Source organism: Oryza sativa, chromosome 11 (genome assembly GCF_034140825.1).
Source record: "Oryza sativa Japonica Group chromosome 11, ASM3414082v1".
In the NCBI taxonomy this organism is placed as follows: domain Eukaryota; kingdom Viridiplantae; phylum Streptophyta; class Magnoliopsida; order Poales; family Poaceae; genus Oryza; species Oryza sativa.
In genome coordinates, this window is record NC_089045.1 from 9,534,920 (window position 1) to 9,556,629 (window position 21,710).

Here is a 21,710-nt window from a genome sequence, read left to right on the forward strand (position 1 = left end):
TTTTTTATTTTAGAAAGAAAAAGAAAAGAAGAAGAGGGACATGAGGCCAGCTGGTTACGTACATACGTACGTGCTGTGCTTGTATGTATGCACGTGTACGTGAGATCGATGGAGATAAATTTAATTGATCGTTTTTTAAAAATAGATATAATGGTTGGTAACAATGGGTCTATCGGGAATAAATTAAAAAAATCGACGGTTAGATGTTTTGCCTTCTTTTGATTTTTTTTAGAAATAATTATAGTGTCACGTGGAGGCTTACGAGTATTTGTAGGGTTGCTATGTGGCGGCTTAGGAGCGTTTATAGTAAGTTTAATGGACTTTTATTATTAAAAAAAAGATAACATAACATCAATTATATACATGTAAGTCCCATGTGCTGGTGCTGTGATGTATTTTGGATCATAGTCATTTTAAGTAAAGGAATACAATAGTATCACAAATTGAATATAAATTTAAAATAATTTAAAAGATGGAATGTTTAAAGAGCGTTGATTGGATATTTTATATTTATATATTATAGGTGTAATTTAACTACGTATATTTGCGTAAATTTGTAAATTGTATGAAATAACGTCGATTTTTCTTTGGAACGGTACTACGTTCTTTTTTTTCTTTATTTTTCTCTATCTTATAAGTACATGCACATGGTCTTCTTTTTCTTGCGGCAAACAATTAATGGTTTAGCTTTTTTTTTCTTTGTCGTACGTACGGCGGCAAACAATGGTTCAGCTTTTTTTTTTAATCGTACGTACGTGGGGAAGGTATTTATCCTTTAGGCAACACTTATATATTTCTCCTGTAGAAGGAATGTATTATTTTTTAATAACAGATGCAATCTAATGGTCTAAAATATTGGGGCCACCAATTTAAGTGAAAATCAATGGTGAGATTAGATAGTGCTATGTGGCGATCTAGGAGCGTTTGTAGGATTGCCACGTGGCAGCTTAAGAGCGTTTGTAGAAAGTTTAATTTAATGGACTTTTAGTATATAATAGATAGATAGATAGATGATTAATGGTGAAACTTTATACTATCTAAAATTAACAGTGTCCTACACTTATAAATAAAGGTAATATTTGCAGTACAAACCACAAATATAAAATGGATAACGCCATTCTTCTTCCATCGATAATAGTAGTAACAAACTTCTCGGAATTATAGTACTGATGATCCGGCTATTACCGGCGGCGACACTAACTCCGGCGACCACCGCCGACTCGACGCCGCTGAGCACCTATTTTCTCCGGCCATGAGCGCCGGCGGCGGCGCCGCCGTTGAGCGCGAGCACCGCCGACTCGACGTGGTCCAGCAGGTACCCGAAGATCTTCTTCCTCAGCCGCTCCGCCGCCTCCGACGGCGGCGCCGGCGCCCCGTCCAGCCAGTCGTTCACCCGCTTCAGCTGCCCCAGCGTCCCGGCGGCGTCGCCGTCGATCAGCCGCTCCACGTGCCCGACGAACCACCCGCGCGTCTCCTCCCCGACCTCCCTCGCCGCCGCCCCCAGCCACGTCGTCCTCCTCCTCCCCGCCTCCTCCTCCGGCTGCGACGTCGGGGAGACTGCAGAGTAGAGGGAGAAGCGGCCGAGGTCGGAGCTGACCGCCGCGCGGAGCCAGTCCTCGGCGTGGCCGGCGGCGGCGGAGCGGGCCAGCGTGGCTTCCAGGGCGAGGAACTCGTCGACGGTCTGCTGCGGCGACATCTCCGCCGCGACGGCGGCGAGGTCGGCGAATGCACTGCATCGATCAAACAGAGAGCCTCATCAGAATGCCATCCGAGTGACAAATGCAGCTTAGGTCTGCTTGGACGAAGGGTTTAATTTTACAAACTTGGAATGCAAAAAGTTTTCGAGGAACGAAATTTCGAAAATTGTAAAGAAGTGTTAGAAATTTTGGAAGAAGTTCAGAAGTTTGAACGAAAAGTTTAAATTTGAACAGATTTTTCGCTGATTTCAAAATCTTTTCTCAATTCAATCAAATTTCAAAATTTTGGCTAGAGCCTAGAGCTACACGCCTACACCCAACCTTTCTAGCACCCACTGGTAGACACAAAATTTCAGAAATTTCGAACCAAAGTTGTGAACCCTGCTTGGACTCACATTGTCTTCAAATCAAGCAATGCATTATGTGCAAAATAATGTTTTAGGATCAAACCAATCTTTCAATTGTTTTCAGTGGTAAGTAAGATTCAAATTAGTAGCATACAATTTGATGAGAATTCAGATGTTGTGATCATGAAGGAAGGGCACTAAACCTCAAACACCGGAGCAAAATCTCAGCAGAAGAAGCTTCTTGCAAGGCCTCAACGGCAGCAACCTCTGCAGCATCCCGGTAACTCATGACTTCCTGCACAACATCCACCATATCAAATTCCAACCATGTTACACAAAACACGACGTTCCCGAATTCACATTCTCACAATTTATTGCAAAACTATATGTATCGATCGACAATCGCATCGCGCAAAAGTCAAAAGCCAATTCGGTTTCAGAATGAACAATGTTACCAGCCCGATGCTCTGGAGATCTGATGGAAGCGACTCCCAGGAGGCGCCGATCGTCGCCGGCGTCGTCTTCCTCGGAGGAGATTGTCTGACCATATTGTTCAGTGATACATTTCTGGGAGCCTTTTCAGTGGTCTTGCTTGCAGCAGTGTTGGGGATTCTTCTGTCCATGGAAACATCTTCTCCTGCTTTTGGAGGTGAACCTGAGACTGCCTTTGTCTTGGAATTGGATGTGATCTTGGTTTTGGTCTCCCTCTTTGGATGCTGTTTATCCTGATCTGCTGGGATTCTTCTTGGAACCTGAATATGTTGTTATTTAGAGCTGTTATTTCAGTTGCTATTGCAATCTTTGTTCAGAAATATAGTGACCAATCACAATTCTGTCAATGTGTGACTTTACTGGTAAGATATTTTTCAGCATGAATGAATTCTGAACTTCGGCATCTGGAGAAGAAGGGCACAAAGCATATGGCATTATTTGGAGAAGATCATATTGCGTCGCATCATTTTATTGTAAGAGTGAATGTTAATTATGTTATTTGTTTCAGTGCAACTTTATCATAGACGAAAAAAATACTGCTTCACCGACAGGTGAAACCAAGGAGAGACAAACTTGCTGTTGTGACCTAATGACAGTAGAAAAGGCAGAGATCTGGCACAGAGCCATGAAATCTTGTTAGGTACAACTAATTCCTTTTATGTTTCACTCAAAGGGAATCACTCAAATCAGCAAAGCCAAATCATTCCATTATAATAAATCGTAAAAAATTGCTACTGAAAACTTTCTGACTTCATGCTCTGGTTGGAGAAATGATCAGGTGTGATGTCCATGTCAGCCCAAAGTTACATGAATGCGTCACCAGTCACCACTAGCCAATATATATCAGTGATGACTGATGAATCAGAACACAGTAATTAACTAATTAAGTATGCATTTTCAGAACAATCAGATAGATGACTTGTTACCGGACATTTGTCATGGGAACCGAGATGACTGACAAGAAAGATGGGTTCTAATTCCAGGTTGTCCCTTATGTACATTTTTTAAATGCAATGCAAATGGTTATAAATTTTTTTTAACGATATACAGTACTGTGACATCTATCACTCACCAACAGAACTGAAGATATACTTTATATGTTTTGTTTCTATATGTGTGAGTTGCTTTTAAAATTGAAATACTATGGAGTGGCATATTTATATATTGTATAAATGCTGTCAAATATTTTGAGAATTTTTCATAACCATTTTTATGGTATTTGGAGAAGTGGGGAGACATCGTCTCGAGGTATCAAAAGAGGAAAAGAAGTTTCCTGAATGATAATATTGGTAAGAGCTAAAATTCATAAAAAGCAGTTTTTTTTTCAAAAAAATGCTCGCCGTAATGTTTCAATTGAACCACGTACAAGTAATGAATCAAAATGTGTGCACTGAGTCTCACATGGATTGCGCTTAATGAAATGACAAGAAAAAAAATATACATGCAACAAAAAAATCTTAGTGTTCTCATCATATTCAGCTATTTACAGCAAAAATCATATATAAAACCACCTTTCATCCTAGGAAAAAAATTTCAGTGAACCAGTCTTAACATAGTTGCATATCACATATAAATTTAAATGTTTTTCCATCCTTAAAAAAAATTGCATCTTATTTAGCACTGCAAATTTCGAGCCTAGTACAATTGCACAATGCTAGAATATAAAGTGAACTGTATTTTCTCATCAGCTTGAGAATTTGGATTGAACCGTATATATGCAACTCAATACGATTTTATAGTAAGAGGTCTCGATTTTGAATCGATGTACAAATTCTTCATCAACTTAAGTTTTTGGTTGAACTGGTCAAAAAACACAACTTCAATCAAAGACAAAAAAAAAATTATTCCCTCTATTTCATATTATAATACTTTCTAGCCTTGTTCACATTCATATAGATGGTAATAAATCTATATACATATAGCATCTATACGAATGTGAACAATGCTAGAAAGTCTTATAACCTGAAACGGAGGTGCAAAACTAAAACTCACCGAGCTACTCCGAACTGGAGCCTTCACCTCGCCGGCCACGGCGACGGCATCACCCCGCCGGCGATGATCACCGCCCTCCTTCTCCTCCCCATCGCCGCCTCCGCCGCCGCTGCCACCTGTTCCCCAACCCCAGCTCCGCCTCAGCCCCTTCGGCCCCAACGTCGCCGGCGATCCTCCATGCAGGCTCCTCATCCCCCTCGTCCCAGCAACGGAGGCCGGCCGTGCGGTCGCCGGCCTCGCCTGCTGCGACGACGAGGACGACGACACCGCACGCGAAGAACCAGCTCTCCTCGTCGCCGACGAGGAGGAGGAGGAGGACAGCGTGGTGGGAGTCGGAGCGAACCTCACCGTGGCCGTCGTCGTCCTCCGGTCGACGTCGGCGCCGCCGCTGCTCCGGAGAGAAGACGATGACATGTTGAGCGAGGACGACATCCTCCTGACGTCCATCGCCGCCACCGTCGTCGTCTTCGTCTCCGGCCGCCTCAGCGCTGGCTTCTTGGGTCTCTCCATGGATGTGGAATATGGATCGATCGATGCCGACCGAATTGTGACAGGTTAATTTCTCGAGATTTTTGGCGGCAGATTAGCTACCTGCCTATGCTAGATGTGCTAGCTACCTCACTATGAGTGTGTGTGAGTGTGTCTTGGCATCTTGCTCATATATAGAAGCTAAAAGACTTGAGATAGATGGCTTAATTGGTCAGTGGTTAAGCACTAGTGCTTGTAAACAAGCTGGTATGTGAATATAACCATTGTTAGCAACTAGCTAGGCAGTGGAAGGTGTGGTGATTATTAACCAAACCAGGAAGATAGCCCGCGCATCGCGCGGGCATGTATTTTAGGGTTGTTTTTTTACACACGTTTGATTATTCATCTTATTTAATATTTTTATATAAGTCTAAAAATATAAGATATGTTTAACTTACCTTTAATGATAAACCAAGTCACAACAAAATAAATGATTATTATTACCTTTTTAATAGAACTAAATGGTCGAATGTGCGTAAAAAATTGAACGGCGTCGTCTATTAAGAATCGAATATTACAATTTCTTCAAAATTATTCTTTAGTGTGATTGCTTATTTTTAAATCTATTTGTTAGATATACATGTTTATAGATTAATCCTCACTCTGTCCCAAAACATACATATCTTTAGATTTTGGGACGGTCTTTAGGATGCTATTTTGACTAGTAATATGTATATTTATAAAAATAAATTATTCTATAAAAGAGTTACATTGTATTTAATATCAATTTTACGTGATTGATCTTTTATTTATTTTCCTATAAATAGTAAAAGTTAAAATGCTTGACTTAGCACTATTCTGAATATGCTTATATTTTAGAATGGAGTAAATGTATGGTAGCTTAATCAACATATTAAATTGTTCTATAATATTTCACGATTTGTTTGTAGCATGCAAAGGTAAAGAAATACATGTGCCATATATTTCCTACAATATAACTCATAAAATTAGGCTTAATTAATAATAATAATAATAAATATTTTTTTATATATTTAGTTGTTAGCTTAGAAAATAGGAGATGAGATGGGAGGGGAGAGTCAGAGAGGGCGGGAGTATACATACGTGCGCTAATTAGGGGGAAAGGCAGTATGTAACTTTTTTTTTAAGAAACAGTACGCTACTTTTTTTCCCCACAGCCGGTTTATACCATATAAAACATAATAGATCTAATAACTAATTTAATTAGTGGGTCCATCTTTAAGTGCCACATGGCATCTTAAGAACGTTTATAGGAGTCCTATGTGGCGGTTTAAGAGTGTTTATAGGATGTTTAATGGACTTTTAATATATGATAGATAGATAGATAGATAGATAGATGAGGGATGGCGATTAGTAAAGCTTTCAATACAAGTAAGGGCCATGCACGAATGTATTTGTCATGTAATAGTAACAAACTAAACTACTCATAAGTATAAATCAATTTTGCTATATATTTATCGGCAAATTTTCTTCTAAAAATTTAACAGATATACCGATAGTATAATTGTAGTGTAATTGCATTGTAACTTACATATATAATTATGGTTGCGTTCGAATCTCCAAGAATTGTTGGATGAAATTTTAGATTCTCCTAGCACGCTTTTCAAATTGCTAAACGGTGTGTTTCGTGCGAAAATTTTCTATATAAAAGTTGCTCTAAAATATCATATTAATCCTTTTTTTAAATTTGTAATAATTAAAACTCAATTAATCATACGTTACTACCATCTCGTTTTGTGTGAAATACTTAATCTTCATCTTCATCTTCAAGAGATTCAAAAACCACCTATAATATAACTTGCATGTAACTTTTACCTAATTTCGAACAGTTAGATTTGTTTTAAGATTCGTACAAGCGAGTAAGAAAAAAAATCCCAGTGTGAGCACATGTGAAGGATTTTGTCCCGCAACTTCTGTTTTATGAAAATAGTTATATATGAATTACAATACAATGTAATTACACCATGATCGAATTATAATTACATATATCGAAAAATGTATAGATTGTCTCTATGTAAATGAAGCAAAAAAAAGAGCCAAATTTTTTTTCGGGGGGAGATCCAAACAAATTGGGGTAGAATTTTTTGTAAATGGAGGTATAAAAACTAATCTCCTAAGTAGGAGTAGGATTGTAATTTCAACTTTTATTCTGTTCTTGAGTATTTCTTCCATAGTTAGTGTTATTAAAGAGGTAGAAATATAGAGGGCATATCCGGTAAAAACGAGCTAAGTATTGGAAACTCGTGAAAACTATACCTAAAAGTTTTATAAATTCATGAAAAAAATTGCTAGAGATAAGTGTAGATATGAAATACATTCTCACCAAATTTCAAATCCAAAATCAACTTCGTTCAAGAGAAATAAAAACAATTTTTGGGTGAATAGTGTCCTGTTACTATTCACCTGAAATTTATTTATTTTTACTCCTAAACAAATTTGAGTTTGAAATTTAAATTTTGTGAGAACGTATTTCATATCTAGATCAATCTATAGTATTTTTTTCATGAATTTACAAAACTTTTAGGTATGATTTTCACTAGTTTTTAACACTTAGCTCGTTTTCACCGGATTTGTCCTCATAAATATACTAGACATGTTAGTAGAAAGATATATCTCTATACCTAGAGATTAGAATCCACATTTGCATATTTCTCTCTAAATATATACCAGCTTAAATATTTTAGTAGTGTAGAGTTATTTTCCTCTCCTAAAATAAAACCTCAGTTTATTCTAGTATTGTTAGAAAATAAATTTTGAATTTAATTAAATTCAGCTAAGTGATTTAACTATAGAGAACTATAAAAGCACATAATACAGTTCGAACAGGATAATTAAGGAAGCTGGCGTCATCTTACGTATCCCCTTTCTCCTCGTAAGCCTAGCACCATTACGCACCCACCCCTCACTTATCTCGCGTGTTGACGATGACATAGATATCGACGTTGGTCGTGTCAGCAGCAGCAAGGAGCGAGGGTCGAGCCGAGGGGAAGGGAGAAGAGAAGAGGAGGTGTTAGTGCTAAACGGCTCGCTATCGGGCCAAGCAGCACGCTTGCACCCCCTCTCCTCAACAGACTTGATACCTTGTAGATACCAGGCCTGGTACCTATGGGTATCAGCCGAGATACCAAAGATATTAGGCCTAGTACCTATAGGTATTGTGTCTAATACCTGGGATGTATCAGTTGTGATACAACATGCACCAGACATGGTATCTATGAGTACCAACTGAGGATGATACATCGCATGACGTATGTGCGCATGAGGAGCAAGATGGCTCGCCACTACGTCACTATCAATCAAAACTCTAGATCCATAAGCTTCACTGGCGACACCCCTCCAATACCGTTGACAACCTAGAAGGAGGAGCCCACACTAGTCAATGTCCTTCTCGATGGCCTATCTTTTTTCTAGTTACCCCCTTCCGCCCTGTGAGCTAAATTAGCATAAGACAGAGAAAGAGGCCACAAAAACCGGTGTTTATGAGTTTATCAATCGTTCTTTGTTGCCGACATGCACTTGGATCAGATCCAATAATGGATATGGCCTAGGTCTGTAGATCCAACTTCGGTGGCCCACTCCTCTCCAGTCATGCTTGCGTAGAGAAAGCTCTCCACGGGAAGGAGGAAAGGGGGAGCACAGGGGAGGAGAAAAACAAGAGCGAAATATGACATTTATTAATACGTATTCCATCCGTCCCATTTTAAGTGTAGTCATGGTTTTCCACACCCAACTTTGATTGTTCGTCTTATTTAATTTTTTCTTTTAAAAAAAACTGAAAACACAAGCCACAAGGAAAGTATTATTCATATTTTATCATCTCATAACAACAAAAATACTAATTATAAAAAAATTTCAAATAAGACGGACGATCAAAGTTGGGCACGGAAACTCATTATTGTACTTAAAATGGGACGATGGGAGAATGATAATAGCTAAGTCTATGCCTACATAATAAAATTTTTAATAAAATTTTCTCTAAATTATTTCTTTGTATCTAGGGGTGAAAACGGTACGGAAACTTTTCGGATTCCGGACCTATTTTCGGAAACGGAATCTGTCGGTCGGAATTTTTTCGGAATTTTTCGGAAACGGAAACGGATTCAGAAATATTTTCTCGGAAACGGAATCGAAAATGATAATGGCAGTTTCAGTCGGAACTCGGAATCAGTCGGAAACTTTCCGGAAATTTTCTCGGAATTTCCGGAATTTTTCTCGGAATTTCCAGAAATCACAAAATACCTTGGATTCTTTTTTTTAAGCACTGAATAGTTAATACCATGGTGTTTGGCTGTTATTTTTTTAAAAAATATTTGTTATGCAAATATAAAATTACATAAGAATATTTTTTCCTACATTGGGATTTATCAACAACATTATTAATTTATTCCATAGATTGTGTTTTATGATGTACTGTTGATACTTAACAATTGGACTTATATGATTGTGTTTTATGATGAATTGTTGACCATTGAGACTTGAGAATTGGGTTTATCAGTTTAAAGGTTTTTTTATTCCGATAAATTTTCGTTACCGTATTCACGCCGGTTCGTTTTCACTCCGTTTTCGGTTTCGATAATATTCGATTCCGTTTTCACATCCGGGGTTTCCGATTCCGGTTTCGATTTCGAAAAAAAATATAAAAAACGAAAACGATAAATATAATTCCCGTCCGTTTCCGTATTGTTTTCACCCCTATTTGTATCAGTCTATCCGGAGCTAAATTCAAAATGGGCGAGCCTTATTTTTCAGCGTGTCAACCTTGACTGGTATTTTTTTTTTGTCTGTTAGTGATGCCAACAATGCCATCCATCGATCTCCTCGCGCACACCGTTGATAACTTGATACTCTCCCGATTTGACGAACGCAAAGCACGCACACGATGAGGCTCACGACGAAATCGAAAAGCCGCTGCTTAGACTGAACACACCACACACGAGCACGAGCACGGAGAAGTCGAGAGAGAGAGAAGAGAGATGGTCCTCCCCGTCCTCGCGCCCCTCGCCGGCGCCACCGCCGTCGCCTTCCTCCTCTTCAAGTTCGCCACCGTCGATGGTAACCCTTCCCATCTCCTCCCTTCATTCCTCCCCCTTTCTTTTAGTACACCCAGCGGCTTGTTTGGGTGGGACTAATCCAATCCTCCTTGTGGTGTGGTTTTGGGGCCGGCCGGGGCGCAGGGGATTTCACGCTGGTCTCGCGCGGGGCGCCGCGGCGGGAGAAGGTGGACGGGAAGGTTTGGTCTTCTTCTTGGGCTTCTTGTGATTTGCCTCTCGTTGGGTGGTTTTTTTTTTTTCGCTCTCTCTAGATTTGACCTGCTTCGCTTTTGGTTTTCTTGATTGATTGCGTTTCAGGTTGTGTGGATCACTGGAGCCAGCCGCGGGATAGGTGAGTGCGGTCCTTGTTCTGCTGAATTTGCTATGAATTTGGTTTTACTGTTAAACCTTGTTTACTCATGAGTAATCACCAGTACGGCACTCGATTTATGTTCTACGGATTGGTCATTTCGTTTGATGCACGCACTGCTTATTGATAGGGTCACTATTCCCCAAATTCAGAAGGGTTGCATCCGTCAATGAAATGATACGATACATCTCTCGTTTCTGAACTTATTGATAATGATATATGATACACCTGTCATTTGTTATCTTGTTGGTAAACAATTGTGTGGTTAGGGGAGGGTGAATTGAATAGACTTGGGCTTCCTGGGTATCTGTCTGACAAGTTTTGGCATGTTCATCTATAATGTCATTATTGTGTGTCTGATTGAGTGGCAAACTGATGTTTTTTTTTTCAATAGAAATATTGTTTAAGTGTGCTTTCCATTTTCCATGGAGTTGATGTTATTTCAATCCAATTACCTAGTTCTACAAATATCTCAATTTGTACAAATTTCATATGTCTGTAGTTGCACTGGTCATATAGGCAGAGTACTTGTCCAAATCGATACTGTAGATATGTAAATAGGACTTGTATGGGAAAAGCATTGTTTCTAGAGCCTAGACTGCTAAGCTAAAGCTAGTTTATTTATGCTCTGAGCTGAATATAAGCAAACCCTTTCTGTTGCTTCTCTGTAGTTAAGTTGTTTACTAAGCCAGATTGAGGACATATGCACCAGGAATCTGTAACCTTCCTCATAAATCAGTAATATCAGCATTTGGGTGTATGTTTTATTGATGAATAGTGTTTTCAACATTAAATGGACATTCATCAATATGTTTGTCCCATTGTGCTATTGTATGGTCAATGATACTATGGACCATGCATCAATTTTGTAGTTCTGGCTATTTTTACATATGTTTTATTTAAGCTAAATAATGTGAAAGTTGCATAGTATTTCACCATAATAAGCTATCTATGGTTTATCATAATATCAGGGGAAGTTCTTGCAATGCAATTTGCTAGTTTAGGAGCAAAGCTGATACTATCTGCTCGGAACAAGGAGGAGCTTGAGAGAGTGAAACATAACATCATCAGTAAGTTGAAAAAATGATCTAAACTATTACTTTTTTATCTTTGTTTAGTGGACAGTGGAAGTCTGAAGTTCTGTTCAAGTCTAAGTTACCTTTGTTTTCCTCTTACACCAAAGACAAGCATCCAAATAGCAGAGTTGAAGTATTACCCATGGATTTATCATCGGGTGAAGAGTCTCTGAAAGAGCATGTACATGAAGCAGAGTCACTCTTCTCCAATGCAGGCGTTGACTATATGATCCATAATGCAGCATTTGAGCGTCCAGTAAGTATCATTAAGCTCATTTCTTCTTGCTTCCTAAATCCCTTCAAATCAATGGCCCATATCTTTTCTGGGTCAATTTGTTTCATTTTGTCAGCCTTTTAGGAATCTTGTAAGCTGTATATCTGCCCCTTAGCATCATATACTATGATCACTTTATGCTTACTGAATGTACAAATTTAATTGCAGAAAAGGAGGGCTCTGGAAGAAACTGAACAAGGTCTTAAGGTATAGGAACTGTGTTTAACTTCTTTCTTTCATGTATCCTTATCTGCAACCTTACTTCCTGCAAAATGTTTCTTGTTAGGCAGGCTACTTTTGATGTCAATGTCTTTGGTACTATTACTCTAACTCGCCTTCTTGCACCCTCAATGATGGATAGAGGGATGGGCCATTTTGTTGTGGTATGTCTTTACAATTCAGCACCAATCAATTGGAAGTTAGTCAACATAGTTTCATCAGGATGTTACTGTACTTAATTCATCATTTACAGATGAGTAGTGCAGCTGGAAAGGTTCCATCACCTGGCCAGGCTCTTTATTCAGCCTCCAAACATGCCCTCAATGGCTATTTTTCTTCTCTGCGCTCTGAGGTAGAATATTATGCAGTTCTTATTAAGCCTGAACAATCCTACATTGTCATAGCATGCAAATTATATGAATATGAGTTAATCACTTGTGTTAACCAAGTATTATGGCTAATTATTTCTCCCTTTTGTCAAAACTCTAGTGTGATATTTTTGTGATTAAAGGAATTTCTTATCAGTTATATACCCTTCTCTTGTCAATTGTTTAATATCTTGTATGCTTATTATATTGTATTGCAAACGGTGTTCTAAAAATCGGCTTTAGGCACTAGGCAGCCACCATGAGTTTTCATTAGGCAGCTGCCCTGCCGTGGGCGCTCTAGTGCTGTTGCATGTTACATTAATGTTCTGTTTTCTTTTATGTCATGCTTACTAATTGCTTGGAAGCCCCTGGTCAAGTTTTTTTTTTTACTGGAAGGACTGCCAGGGCTTTGCACAGCAGTATATTTTCATTAGAAAAAAAAATATAGCCCCTGGTCAAGTTGGTCCTTGGTGTTAGGAGCTAGCCCTGTGGAGTGCGGAGCATCTAACGTTGAGCGCCTTTTTGAACATTGGTTGCAAATCACAAAAAGGTTGTTCAATCTATTTATGTTTATGAACTTATCAACTATGTTTGCTGCAGTTATGTACAAAAGGCATTAAGGTTACTGTTGTCTGTCCTGGGCCGATCGAAGCACCCCAATCTTCTGGTGCAACCTCTTCATCACAAAAACCATCTTCTGAGGTTACAATTTTCTACAGACTTTCTTGATTTTTGCAGACAAACAAAAGGGTTGGTTCACTAGAGAAAGGCATGGAACTATGCAAGGGTCTTTGCTCAATCAGTATTATGATCCTAGTGCGATCCAATAGGAGCCAATTCAGCCATATACATTCGTTGCATACTTGCATTGCTATTTGTTGGAAAGGATTCAATATGAGCAAATTTAGTTTATGTGGTTCATAATATTATAATAATTTATAGTGTGTTTTATATAGACTATTTTTTTCTTATAGCTCAAAAAGTTATCTTGTGTCTAGATTTACTATAGTTCTTTTCTGGTACTTGTTATGACACATTATTTCTCTTTTCCTAAAATCTTGTAACCAATTTGCTTTACGGATTGTTAAAAGCTGGTTGTTAGTCCCTTTTATTTATCCATGATTCGCCTGCAGAAACGTGTTCCAGTTGAAAGATGCGCTGAACTGACAATTGTTGCAGCAACTCACGGACTAAAAGAAGCATGGATATCATATCAGGTTTATTTCGTTTTCAACCTATTTGCTTGTACTATGGCAGAAATTTATCATCATGGCAGAATTTTATCATCATTTACAACTTTAAAGTAGAAAACAATGCCTCATGTTTCCTTACTCTTAAATAACAGATTCATGGGTACATGTCTCTATGCTTGACTGTCTGTACCTAAACATCAAATATCAAGTTAGCCTCAAGCATGTATAAGCAACAGCATTTCATAATTCATATCACTAGCAATGGCAGCCCCCCTTACTGTTATTGCTATGCGTACTGTACTACCAGCATTGCATATAATTTATTTCAACAATCTGCAGATCTGGGTTCATATTTACAGACCATTTTTTTCAATTATATCGTCATTGTGAATTTTTTTTTGTGGTTTTGTTTGCAGCCTGTGCTAGGGGTTATGTACTTGGTGCAATACATGCCGACGGTTGGTCTCTGGCTTATGGACAAGGTATTTCCTATCTTACCATATTTTATTGTAGTCATTTTTCTTTTCATAGTGGTAAAGCTTTATCCACAACTATATCCTCTGGTCACAAGGAAGACCTTCAACATGACTTTTGAACTTGGTATTTGAGCTATTATATCATAAATATTCAGATTTTGTTACATTGAAATGACGTGTGCATATTCTTCCACATAATACTTGTGATGTTACACATCTATGAATTTTATTATGTCCCGACTTGGAGGCTGGAAATTGAAAAAAAATAATATATGTGAGTGTGCCTAGTTGCAACTTTATAGACTGCCACCATCGAGACTTGGTTAACAAAGTGTTGATAAATAGGAAAAACAAGAGAGAAAACAGTTATTTTGTTCTTTGAGTGACTACTGTTGTACAAAGTCTCAAATACATGATCATTTGTACCAATTTAGCGGTCTAAAATAAATCATAAACATTAAGCAATACACAAGGAAATTTATAATCTGAACTGTTGAGTCAATTATTTGTTGTATCTGATCACTAGTATAGAGGCGCCCTGTGCCTTTTTTTTTGCATTCTATTATTATCTTGAAATATTTCTCATCTTACAGTTTTCTCCACTATTTATTATTTAAAATTTTATACAGGTTGGTGCAAAGCGGCTGGATGTAGCAGCAAAGAAAGGCAATGCGTACGGTTGGAATCTCCTTTTCGGTGGCAAGAAGTCAGCATGATGAAGTTGTCCAATAATAGGGGAGTCAAAATGGCTGTATAAATTTGTGGATTCTGAACATACGGATTTTGGTATTTACTTTTACTACTGTTACAGTAGCACCTTACCTAAACAAGTTCTCGAATTCTAAAGGAGCCCTTGATGAACGTCTGTTAATTTTACGATATTGAGGGTGTCATGCTAACTCACCTCTCTTATTTTTGTGCACAAGCTTCCCAAGCTACTAAACGGTGCATATTTTGGAAAATGATTTCTATAGAAAAGTTGCTTTAAAAATCATATTAACTTTTTTTTAAGTTTATTTTAGCTAATACTTAATATATCATGCACTAACCGGTGCTCCATTTTACGTGTTGGGACTAACCTTCACTCCCGAACTGAGCCAAGCGTCTTAAAAACGCAGAATTCTTTGGTGTTTCGAATCGTGACAAGATGATGTTTGCTAACAACACAATTGCCAAAAATTAAAACAGCTTTCTCTAAAGCAAACAAGTCAAGCAAAATCAATGGTAATAACTTCATGTCCATGAACTGCTCTGGTATTAACAGACTTCCAGCATCAGGATGCAGTTCTAAGTTATTCCAGGAAAAATAATACACCAAAGTTTTTTTTTTAAAAAAAAATACAAGTACAAAAATGCTTGACATAGCAGCTGCTGTAAGAAAATTTTTAACTTGGCATAGACAATGCATATACAAGTGTTGCAAAAGAACCACTCTACAACATGCAGGTCTTCTTGTTCTAGTGTTTCCACCCTCTCGAGAAGCCCTCTGGACTATACGGCTCCAAGAATCCAATAAACTGTAATAAATCATGTGGTGATACGGCAGTTAAACGACCGATGTAAAACTGGAAATATTGGAGCCCAAAGCTTGCATGGTAATGGTTTAGGGTAAAGCCTTGACTTCTGTACATTTTGGTACCTTAATCATGAACAAAGGTAAAGCTTTGGGTACTACAAGATGTGTAATGTAGTGTACATGGGTACTGCAGCATGCTCTAGGTTTTGCCCACTGCAGCAACCAAATGTAAACTTCCAGCATGCATGCATGCATGAACATATCAAAATAAGTTATGGGAAAAAAGCAGTCAACTGAAGCATTTGTTTGCGCACAAATTGAAAATAACCGATGTGAAGCTAACAAGCAAGTAGAGTAGCACAAGTAGAGTGGGATGAGGACATTACTTTTGTAATTACAAACTCTTTATGGTGATATAGAGTAGTACTTTTTTTTAATGATTTTATAAGTAAAGCAAATTCGTCAGCAATTCAGAAATCCAAGGGAGCTGGAGGAATACCATCTATGGAGGATACTGCAAGAGGATAACTAGCAAAAGCTTTTCTACATTTGCATAATAAGGAACACAATAATACTGAGGGTTGTTGAAATGACATGTGACATGGTTAATTCTAAACTACCGAAAATTCTACATTTTATACCTATGCAATTTTGGAAATGAACAGGTGATATGGTAAGTTTTGAACTATACAAACTTTTACACTGTCTTCATGTCAAATTTGATAATATGGTAATTTCCTTACATTGCCGTTGAGCAAACTAACCTTCTGACACCTTTCATTTTTAGCATGACGTATAACAGAGGGTCAAACTACGAATCAAAATATATACCAGTGTCCAGGCGATTGACAACAACAAAAAAAAAGGATGATTAAAGATGCATCATTTGTTACTTCAAAAGGTTAACAGTCCAGCAGAATCACGCAAAATACACGTGTACCTTCGAGCCATCTTGAGACCATCTGGCACCATAACCTTCATGCACACGGATTTCATAAACAGGACCATAGGGTTGAGTAAGATGAATATTCATCCAACAGCATTCACGTAACAAGTGGTCAATGATTTCGGATGCAAGTTGGTTTTTCTTTACATCTGAAGATAAATAAATGGAACAGTGAACTATATGGCCATAATGCTAGTCTCCAACTGGATGAGAATTAAGCTAGGACGTATCTTTACCACTTCCGTGGAAGCTGCCCCACCATCCATCGCTACTCCTGTGAACATGTTTGGCCATTGCCCTTGCAGCATCAGTTAGAGAACAACCATTTACCTCCAATACAACAAGACATCGCCAATTTTAGTGTACAAAGGATTTTCTAAAGTGGAGATTTTGTAACTCTTGAGATAAGATGTTTGCTTGTGACATGGTGGCAAAATTGGTAGAAGCATAACCGCAGAACTTACATTTGGTTGATGTAGCTTCATGCAAGAAGATATCAGTACAGATCTTGGAGGAGGTAGTCCATCTTGAACTGTACCTGCAGTTTTCACCATACCAAGGAGTCTACCCAATCCATCAGAACCCAAGCCCTGGAAAATTATAGGAGATAAGTGAGAAAAGCAGGAGAGAAATGAAATAATGCAAGTTCCTGTGGTATAATTATTCAAGTGATGGTAACTAATGAACTATATATATATTTCAAAGACATTACTAGACAGTACAGGGCATATTATGACTACCGGTTCAGCAGAACTCTTAGCTACTGAGTTTGATATGCAAATAGGCAGGTGAGATTCCTCGTTCCGAGGGTATATGTACCAATGTCTCGAGTGATCTAATATTCATAGCAGAAACTGTAAACACATGATGAATAAGGCATGGAAGGTTTTAGAGAATCCAACTAGTTTGGTATAATATTTGTTTGAATACTTATAGAGAAAATGTTCTGGTAAAAATATAATGATACGCATTGAACCAAGAAAGGTGGCCCTCACAGCAAGAAGCTCTGTCATGATTATGTAAGGTTGAGCAGTTGGCTTTGAAACAGAGATTGCCAAGACTCCATAAAAGCTTTCCTTTTCTTCCGTATAGAATTTCCTATATACTCCCACTCCTGCATACGCAGATAAACAATCTATTGTTCAAGAATCATTTATATCAGCATATATATTTTTTTAAAAAAAACTCATATGAGAACTGAACATCATTCTTGAATTCTACATAAGCTATAATGGACTTGAGTTACTTCACAAATGTAACTCTTGTATACACAATACTCAGTACTGTCAAAAATACCCAAAAGATCTCAATGCATCAGGTGTGCAGTCTGCTTTTGCTTACACAACAAAGATTTACTCAAAATGAAGAAGGCAACATGGTGTCGTACACAATTGGAGCCCAGTTAATCTATTCAACTATGTTAATATTTCCTAGCCAAGATTAAGCTTTGTTGCTTCCAAGCAAACTATTAAGGTTGAGGCGCTTCATTTATTCTCCATATGTACATAAGAGTAGGCATCAATATTTTCCAAGCTGCTACCTTCTTATATGTTAATATTCAGGACTATATTCATTTTAACTGAGAACTAGATAGAGCTTTGGTGTGCTCTATATCACTGACAGTCACAGGTCCATCATCATTTTAAACTCAGAGTAAACTCACTCTACAGATTAAAAGTGAACACATGAAAACTTCAAATAAGCTATTAAGAAACCTTATCTAATCCTAACAAACCTTATCTAATCCTAACAAACCCTAATCCTATCCAATGGGCCTAGGATGCCCAGCCCAAAGCCCATGACATTGAGCAAGTTTGAGACCACAGTATAAGAAACATACTAATACTACTTGAAATATTTCCCTACCAAAAAACATGATTTCAATTAACTACCTTGTTCAATTGATGAAATACCAGGAAGAACCTCTGAGATCATCTCTGCCTGCAGCATCTCTGAAAATGAGGCATATTTTCTAATCGCCTGAAAGAAAATTAAGCAAACGAAACTTTCAACTATAATTGATAAAGAAGGATTATTTTGACATAATGTATTATCAACTCATAAAATCGAAATGTATTATCAACCCAATAGTGAAATTTTTCTCTTGCATGTTAGCATGCGTCTATTAAAGGAAAATCATTCTTGATAAAATACCAAAATCATCTCATGTGAAGAAGAGGCAAAAAAAAAACACTTATTTTATTTACCAGAAGCCACAATGATCTCATCCTTATGTGAGGATAATGGTAAGATACTAAAAATAAGATTACCTGAACATTAAGCAAGAGACACTTATTGAAAAGAAGCAAAGAACCTTCTGCAATCCTGAGAAAGAAATAAAATATAATTAAACGGATATCAGTGTACATTGAGGGCTGTTTGGTAGAGCTCCAACTCCTAAATTTAGCTGCCTAAACCCAGCTCCACCTCTCTAGTTCATTTTGTGAGAAAGCTTCACCCAGCTCCGCTCCCATTTTAGGTGGAGATGAAACTGTTTAGCTGAGCTCTAACTACAGGAGAGGTGGAGCTAGAGCTGGAGCTGTGCCAAACAGGCCCTGAAGGACCAAATAAATCCTAACATAAATAAGTGGTGCCAGCTGAAAAACATGTTTAGGAGTTTATTTGTAAGCCCTCCTAGTAATTCTTAAATTTCCGGTGTGTCCTGGAGTTGAAGGCTATTTAGGAACTTAGTGAACATTATCAATGTCCAAAAATTATGATATAATATACTGTACAGAATGCGAGACTCCATAACCACAACAGCATAGAGGCTGCAAGCCTGCAACATTGTATGTTACACAGACAACCAACTTCTAGATTCAGAGGTGCATACCGGTTGTAATTACCAGCTGCCAACCTCCCTTCAACTTTTTTGGTTCCAGCTGCAGGAATATACAATTCAAGTTAGGACAAGTGGTTCCAGAAAGTGATTTCCTCAAAACAATTCAAACATAGGTTAATATATATCAGAAATATAATGTAACATATATAAAGTTCACCACACTACTTAATCTCATGCATGCACTAAAAGTATATTTTTATTTGTGTGCAATCACTGGGAATGACACTGTAAATTTATGCAACTTATATGACCTCTACCTCCTAAACTGTTTATGCAATTCGCCAGCAATTGTACCACATGTCCCAAAGAGATAGATGCAAAGGGACTAAGGACATGCAGGATCTTGGTTGTGAAAGTGTACAGAAGGGAAAAAAAATGCATCTTTTTTTTTTGATTCGAGAAAGATGCACCCAATTCTATTCAATATATGTACAGCCATCATGGAACTAAAAGATAGAGAAAAAAGTTATTTATACAACTAACTAATGCCCCATTCTCATTTATGCGACTTCTAAATATGCCACTACTCGTAATAGTCGGTAATTATATATGCCATTCTCTATTAATTAACGCTTCAACAGGCTTTGACAGTTTGGAAATTCAAAATATTTCTTGAAAACCGAAAAGAGGCATGCAGAAACACAGCGATACATAGAAATACACCAAGACAAACAACAAAAATAAAATAAAATCTGGCAGCACTTTTGACAGAGTTCAAATTTTCAATTTAAATGTTAAAAGTTAAGTGTATTTCATGAAGGCTGGAGAAAATTGAATTTTCTTTTCATAGTGTGTATTCCTATTGTAAAATCTTCACGAATAATTAATTGTTTTGATCGAATGAGAGTTTTTCTTCAAACAATCCCTTTTGATTTTTTTTGTAGAGTTTTGACATAGAAATGTAATAAAACACACTGAAAAAACTAGTGCCTTTTCTCTTTGTTATTAAAGCTTAAACTCTATCAACAGTAATCCATGTTTTTTTCGTCAGAATTTCAACAAATATTATTTATCTCCCAAACAGTCAAGCCCATTGAGGTGTTTACTAGCAGAGATTCCCATTTTTGGAAAGGCCACAGTATGTTTCTTGAACATATCTGTGACAGTCATTTGTGGCAGTAATATTTTATTTCTCAAAGACAAAGATATAGAGATACCTCTTAGTTGAGTGAAGTATGGTTCTTGAACATGCAACTCAAACTCCACAGCATCATACATCTAATGCATAAGAAGAGAAACATATGTAAAAGGGTGCTAGGCATTCATATTACAAAGGAAAAAAAAGTACTTTTGGGCTTTATTCTTGCCATTTACTATTTATTAGTATTACACAAGTAAGCACGTCAGACACTAGCCCCAAGGACAAATTTTGTGCATATGTGCTGGAATTAGTGAACCATGGGCACTGGTAACAGTTTTTCTTACAAGAAAGGTGGCACTGGGAACAGTTATGCTGCTGATCCTCTCTGGTCATAAAAAAAGGGAAGATTAAAAACAATTGCTAAATGTAGTAATGTACCATACAGAAAGTCTTTAAATATTTCTGAAACAATAAAAGTCTTAAAATATTGATCGATATGTATCCATGCTTGACCCCCAATGACTCCTGAAATCTTTGGTATTTGACAATTGGAGTGAATTATTCGTGTTAGTTTTTTTTTAAGCAAGAACCACTCATTCTCATTTCATATTATCAACAAAATAAGCCATAAAAGGCAACCAAATGAGCAGCAAGCAGAGATGCAATTTTACCCTCTTCAACTCGTTCCCCTTCTCCAGCACCACCGCCTCCCACTCCCTCTCCCTCTCCTCCGACCACGCCTCGCCCGCCGGGATCCCCGCCTCCGCCGCCGCCGCGGCCACCGGGAGCCGCCCCTCCTCGACGCACCGGGCAAGACCGGCCGCCAGCTTCTCGAGCAGGTCGTCGTCGTCGTCGTCGAGGAGGAGGCGGGAGCAGTAGGAAGGGGAGAGCGGGAGGGCCGGGTCAGGCGCGGCGAGGTGGGAGGACAGGACGAAGCGGAGGAGGCCGAGGAGCGCCGGCGCGAGCGGCACCGCGCCGCCGGTGCCCGGCGACGGCGGCGGCGGGGTCTCCGACGAAGCCATTTCCGTGCTGTGGGGGCAACGGAGTGTGCGTTGACTTTTTACGTTGCCCGTCATTATCGACAAAAAAAAAAAGGACATGAGTATGACATAATTTCATTATTTAAAAATATGATAACTTATACGAGTATAATATGTACTTCGTTCATTAAAAAAACGAATCTACAACGGGATATGATACATTATAGTATAACGTATATGGAGAAAAATATATCAAAATTAATAGTATTAGAACGTGTCACATGTTTTTTATGGGATGAATGGA

The 21,710-nt window shown here is 38.1% G+C and overlaps 3 protein-coding genes across 5 annotated transcripts; 1 reads left to right on the plus strand and 2 right to left on the minus strand.

The window, feature by feature from the left end:
• Nucleotides 1-1,007: 1,007 nt before the first annotated feature.
• On the minus strand, nucleotides 1,008-5,282 carry LOC107275940 (putative GPI-anchored protein pfl2). Its single transcript, XM_015761080.3, has 4 exons — nucleotides 4,529-5,282; nucleotides 2,500-2,796; nucleotides 2,248-2,339; nucleotides 1,008-1,730 (listed from the first exon to the last, which is right to left on the minus strand). Exons 1-4 carry the CDS (start codon nucleotides 5,036-5,038, stop codon nucleotides 1,238-1,240), a joined length of 1,392 nt encoding a protein of 463 aa, XP_015616566.1. The 5' UTR covers nucleotides 5,039-5,282; the 3' UTR covers nucleotides 1,008-1,237.
• A 4,616-nt stretch (nucleotides 5,283-9,898) lies between these two features.
• On the plus strand, nucleotides 9,899-14,922 carry LOC4350245 (uncharacterized). The gene is made up of 12 exons (XM_015762057.3): nucleotides 9,899-10,087; nucleotides 10,210-10,265; nucleotides 10,384-10,417; nucleotides 11,407-11,505; nucleotides 11,619-11,767; nucleotides 11,954-11,992; nucleotides 12,076-12,168; nucleotides 12,258-12,356; nucleotides 12,973-13,074; nucleotides 13,506-13,589; nucleotides 13,982-14,047; nucleotides 14,671-14,922. The coding sequence occupies exons 1-12, from the start codon at nucleotides 10,009-10,011 to the stop codon at nucleotides 14,755-14,757; spliced, it is 987 nt and encodes a 328-aa protein (XP_015617543.1). The 5' UTR covers nucleotides 9,899-10,008; the 3' UTR covers nucleotides 14,758-14,922.
• A 327-nt stretch (nucleotides 14,923-15,249) lies between these two features.
• On the minus strand, nucleotides 15,250-21,480 carry LOC9267052 (uncharacterized). Of its 3 annotated transcripts, XM_066305355.1 has the most exons (11): nucleotides 21,098-21,231; nucleotides 20,771-20,811; nucleotides 20,503-20,563; nucleotides 19,337-19,385; nucleotides 18,774-18,828; nucleotides 18,396-18,483; nucleotides 17,499-17,617; nucleotides 16,968-17,093; nucleotides 16,740-16,833; nucleotides 16,498-16,652; nucleotides 15,250-15,558 (listed from the first exon to the last, which is right to left on the minus strand). In XM_066305355.1, exons 3-11 carry the CDS (start codon nucleotides 20,561-20,563, stop codon nucleotides 15,499-15,501), a joined length of 807 nt encoding a protein of 268 aa, XP_066161452.1. In that variant the 5' UTR covers nucleotides 20,771-20,811; nucleotides 21,098-21,231; the 3' UTR covers nucleotides 15,250-15,498. The 3 variants fall into 3 exon arrangements, with proteins under 3 accessions (XP_066161452.1, XP_015617537.3, XP_015617540.3); XM_015762051.3 differs by lacking the exon at nucleotides 20,771-20,811 and having other exon boundaries at nucleotides 21,098-21,480; XM_015762054.3 differs by lacking the exons at nucleotides 15,250-15,558; nucleotides 20,771-20,811 and having other exon boundaries at nucleotides 16,521-16,652; nucleotides 16,740-16,777; nucleotides 21,098-21,480.
• Nucleotides 21,481-21,710: the final 230 nt, after the last annotated feature.

What these genes read in the sequence shown, in the direction of transcription:
- LOC107275940 (XM_015761080.3), bottom strand. Translation starts at nt 5,038, where the DNA reads ATGGAGAGACCCAAGAAGCCAGCGCTGAGGCGGCCGGAGACGAAGACG. An exon ending in CTCCAGTTCGGAGTAGCTCG is followed by an intron (nt 2,797 to 4,528) that starts GTGAGTTTTAGT and finishes CAACATATTCAG; the next exon opens with GTTCCAAGAAGAATCCCAGC. An exon ending in ATCTCCAGAGCATCGGGCTG is followed by an intron (nt 2,340 to 2,499) that starts GTAACATTGTTC and finishes GATGTTGTGCAG; the next exon opens with GAAGTCATGAGTTACCGGGA.
- LOC4350245 (XM_015762057.3), top strand. Translation starts at nt 10,009, where the DNA reads ATGGTCCTCCCCGTCCTCGCGCCCCTCGCCGGCGCCACCGCCGTCGCC. An exon ending in GGATGGGCCATTTTGTTGTG is followed by an intron (nt 12,169 to 12,257) that starts GTATGTCTTTAC and finishes CATCATTTACAG; the next exon opens with ATGAGTAGTGCAGCTGGAAA. An exon ending in GTCTCTGGCTTATGGACAAG is followed by an intron (nt 14,048 to 14,670) that starts GTATTTCCTATC and finishes AATTTTATACAG; the next exon opens with GTTGGTGCAAAGCGGCTGGA.
- LOC9267052 (XM_015762051.3), bottom strand. Translation starts at nt 21,448, where the DNA reads ATGGCTTCGTCGGAGACCCCGCCGCCGCCGTCGCCGGGCACCGGCGGC. An exon ending in ATACTTCACTCAACTAAGAG is followed by an intron (nt 19,386 to 20,502) that starts GTATCTCTATAT and finishes ATATTCCTGCAG; the next exon opens with CTGGAACCAAAAAAGTTGAA. An exon ending in GTCTCTTGCTTAATGTTCAG is followed by an intron (nt 18,484 to 18,773) that starts GTAATCTTATTT and finishes ATTTTCTTTCAG; the next exon opens with GCGATTAGAAAATATGCCTC.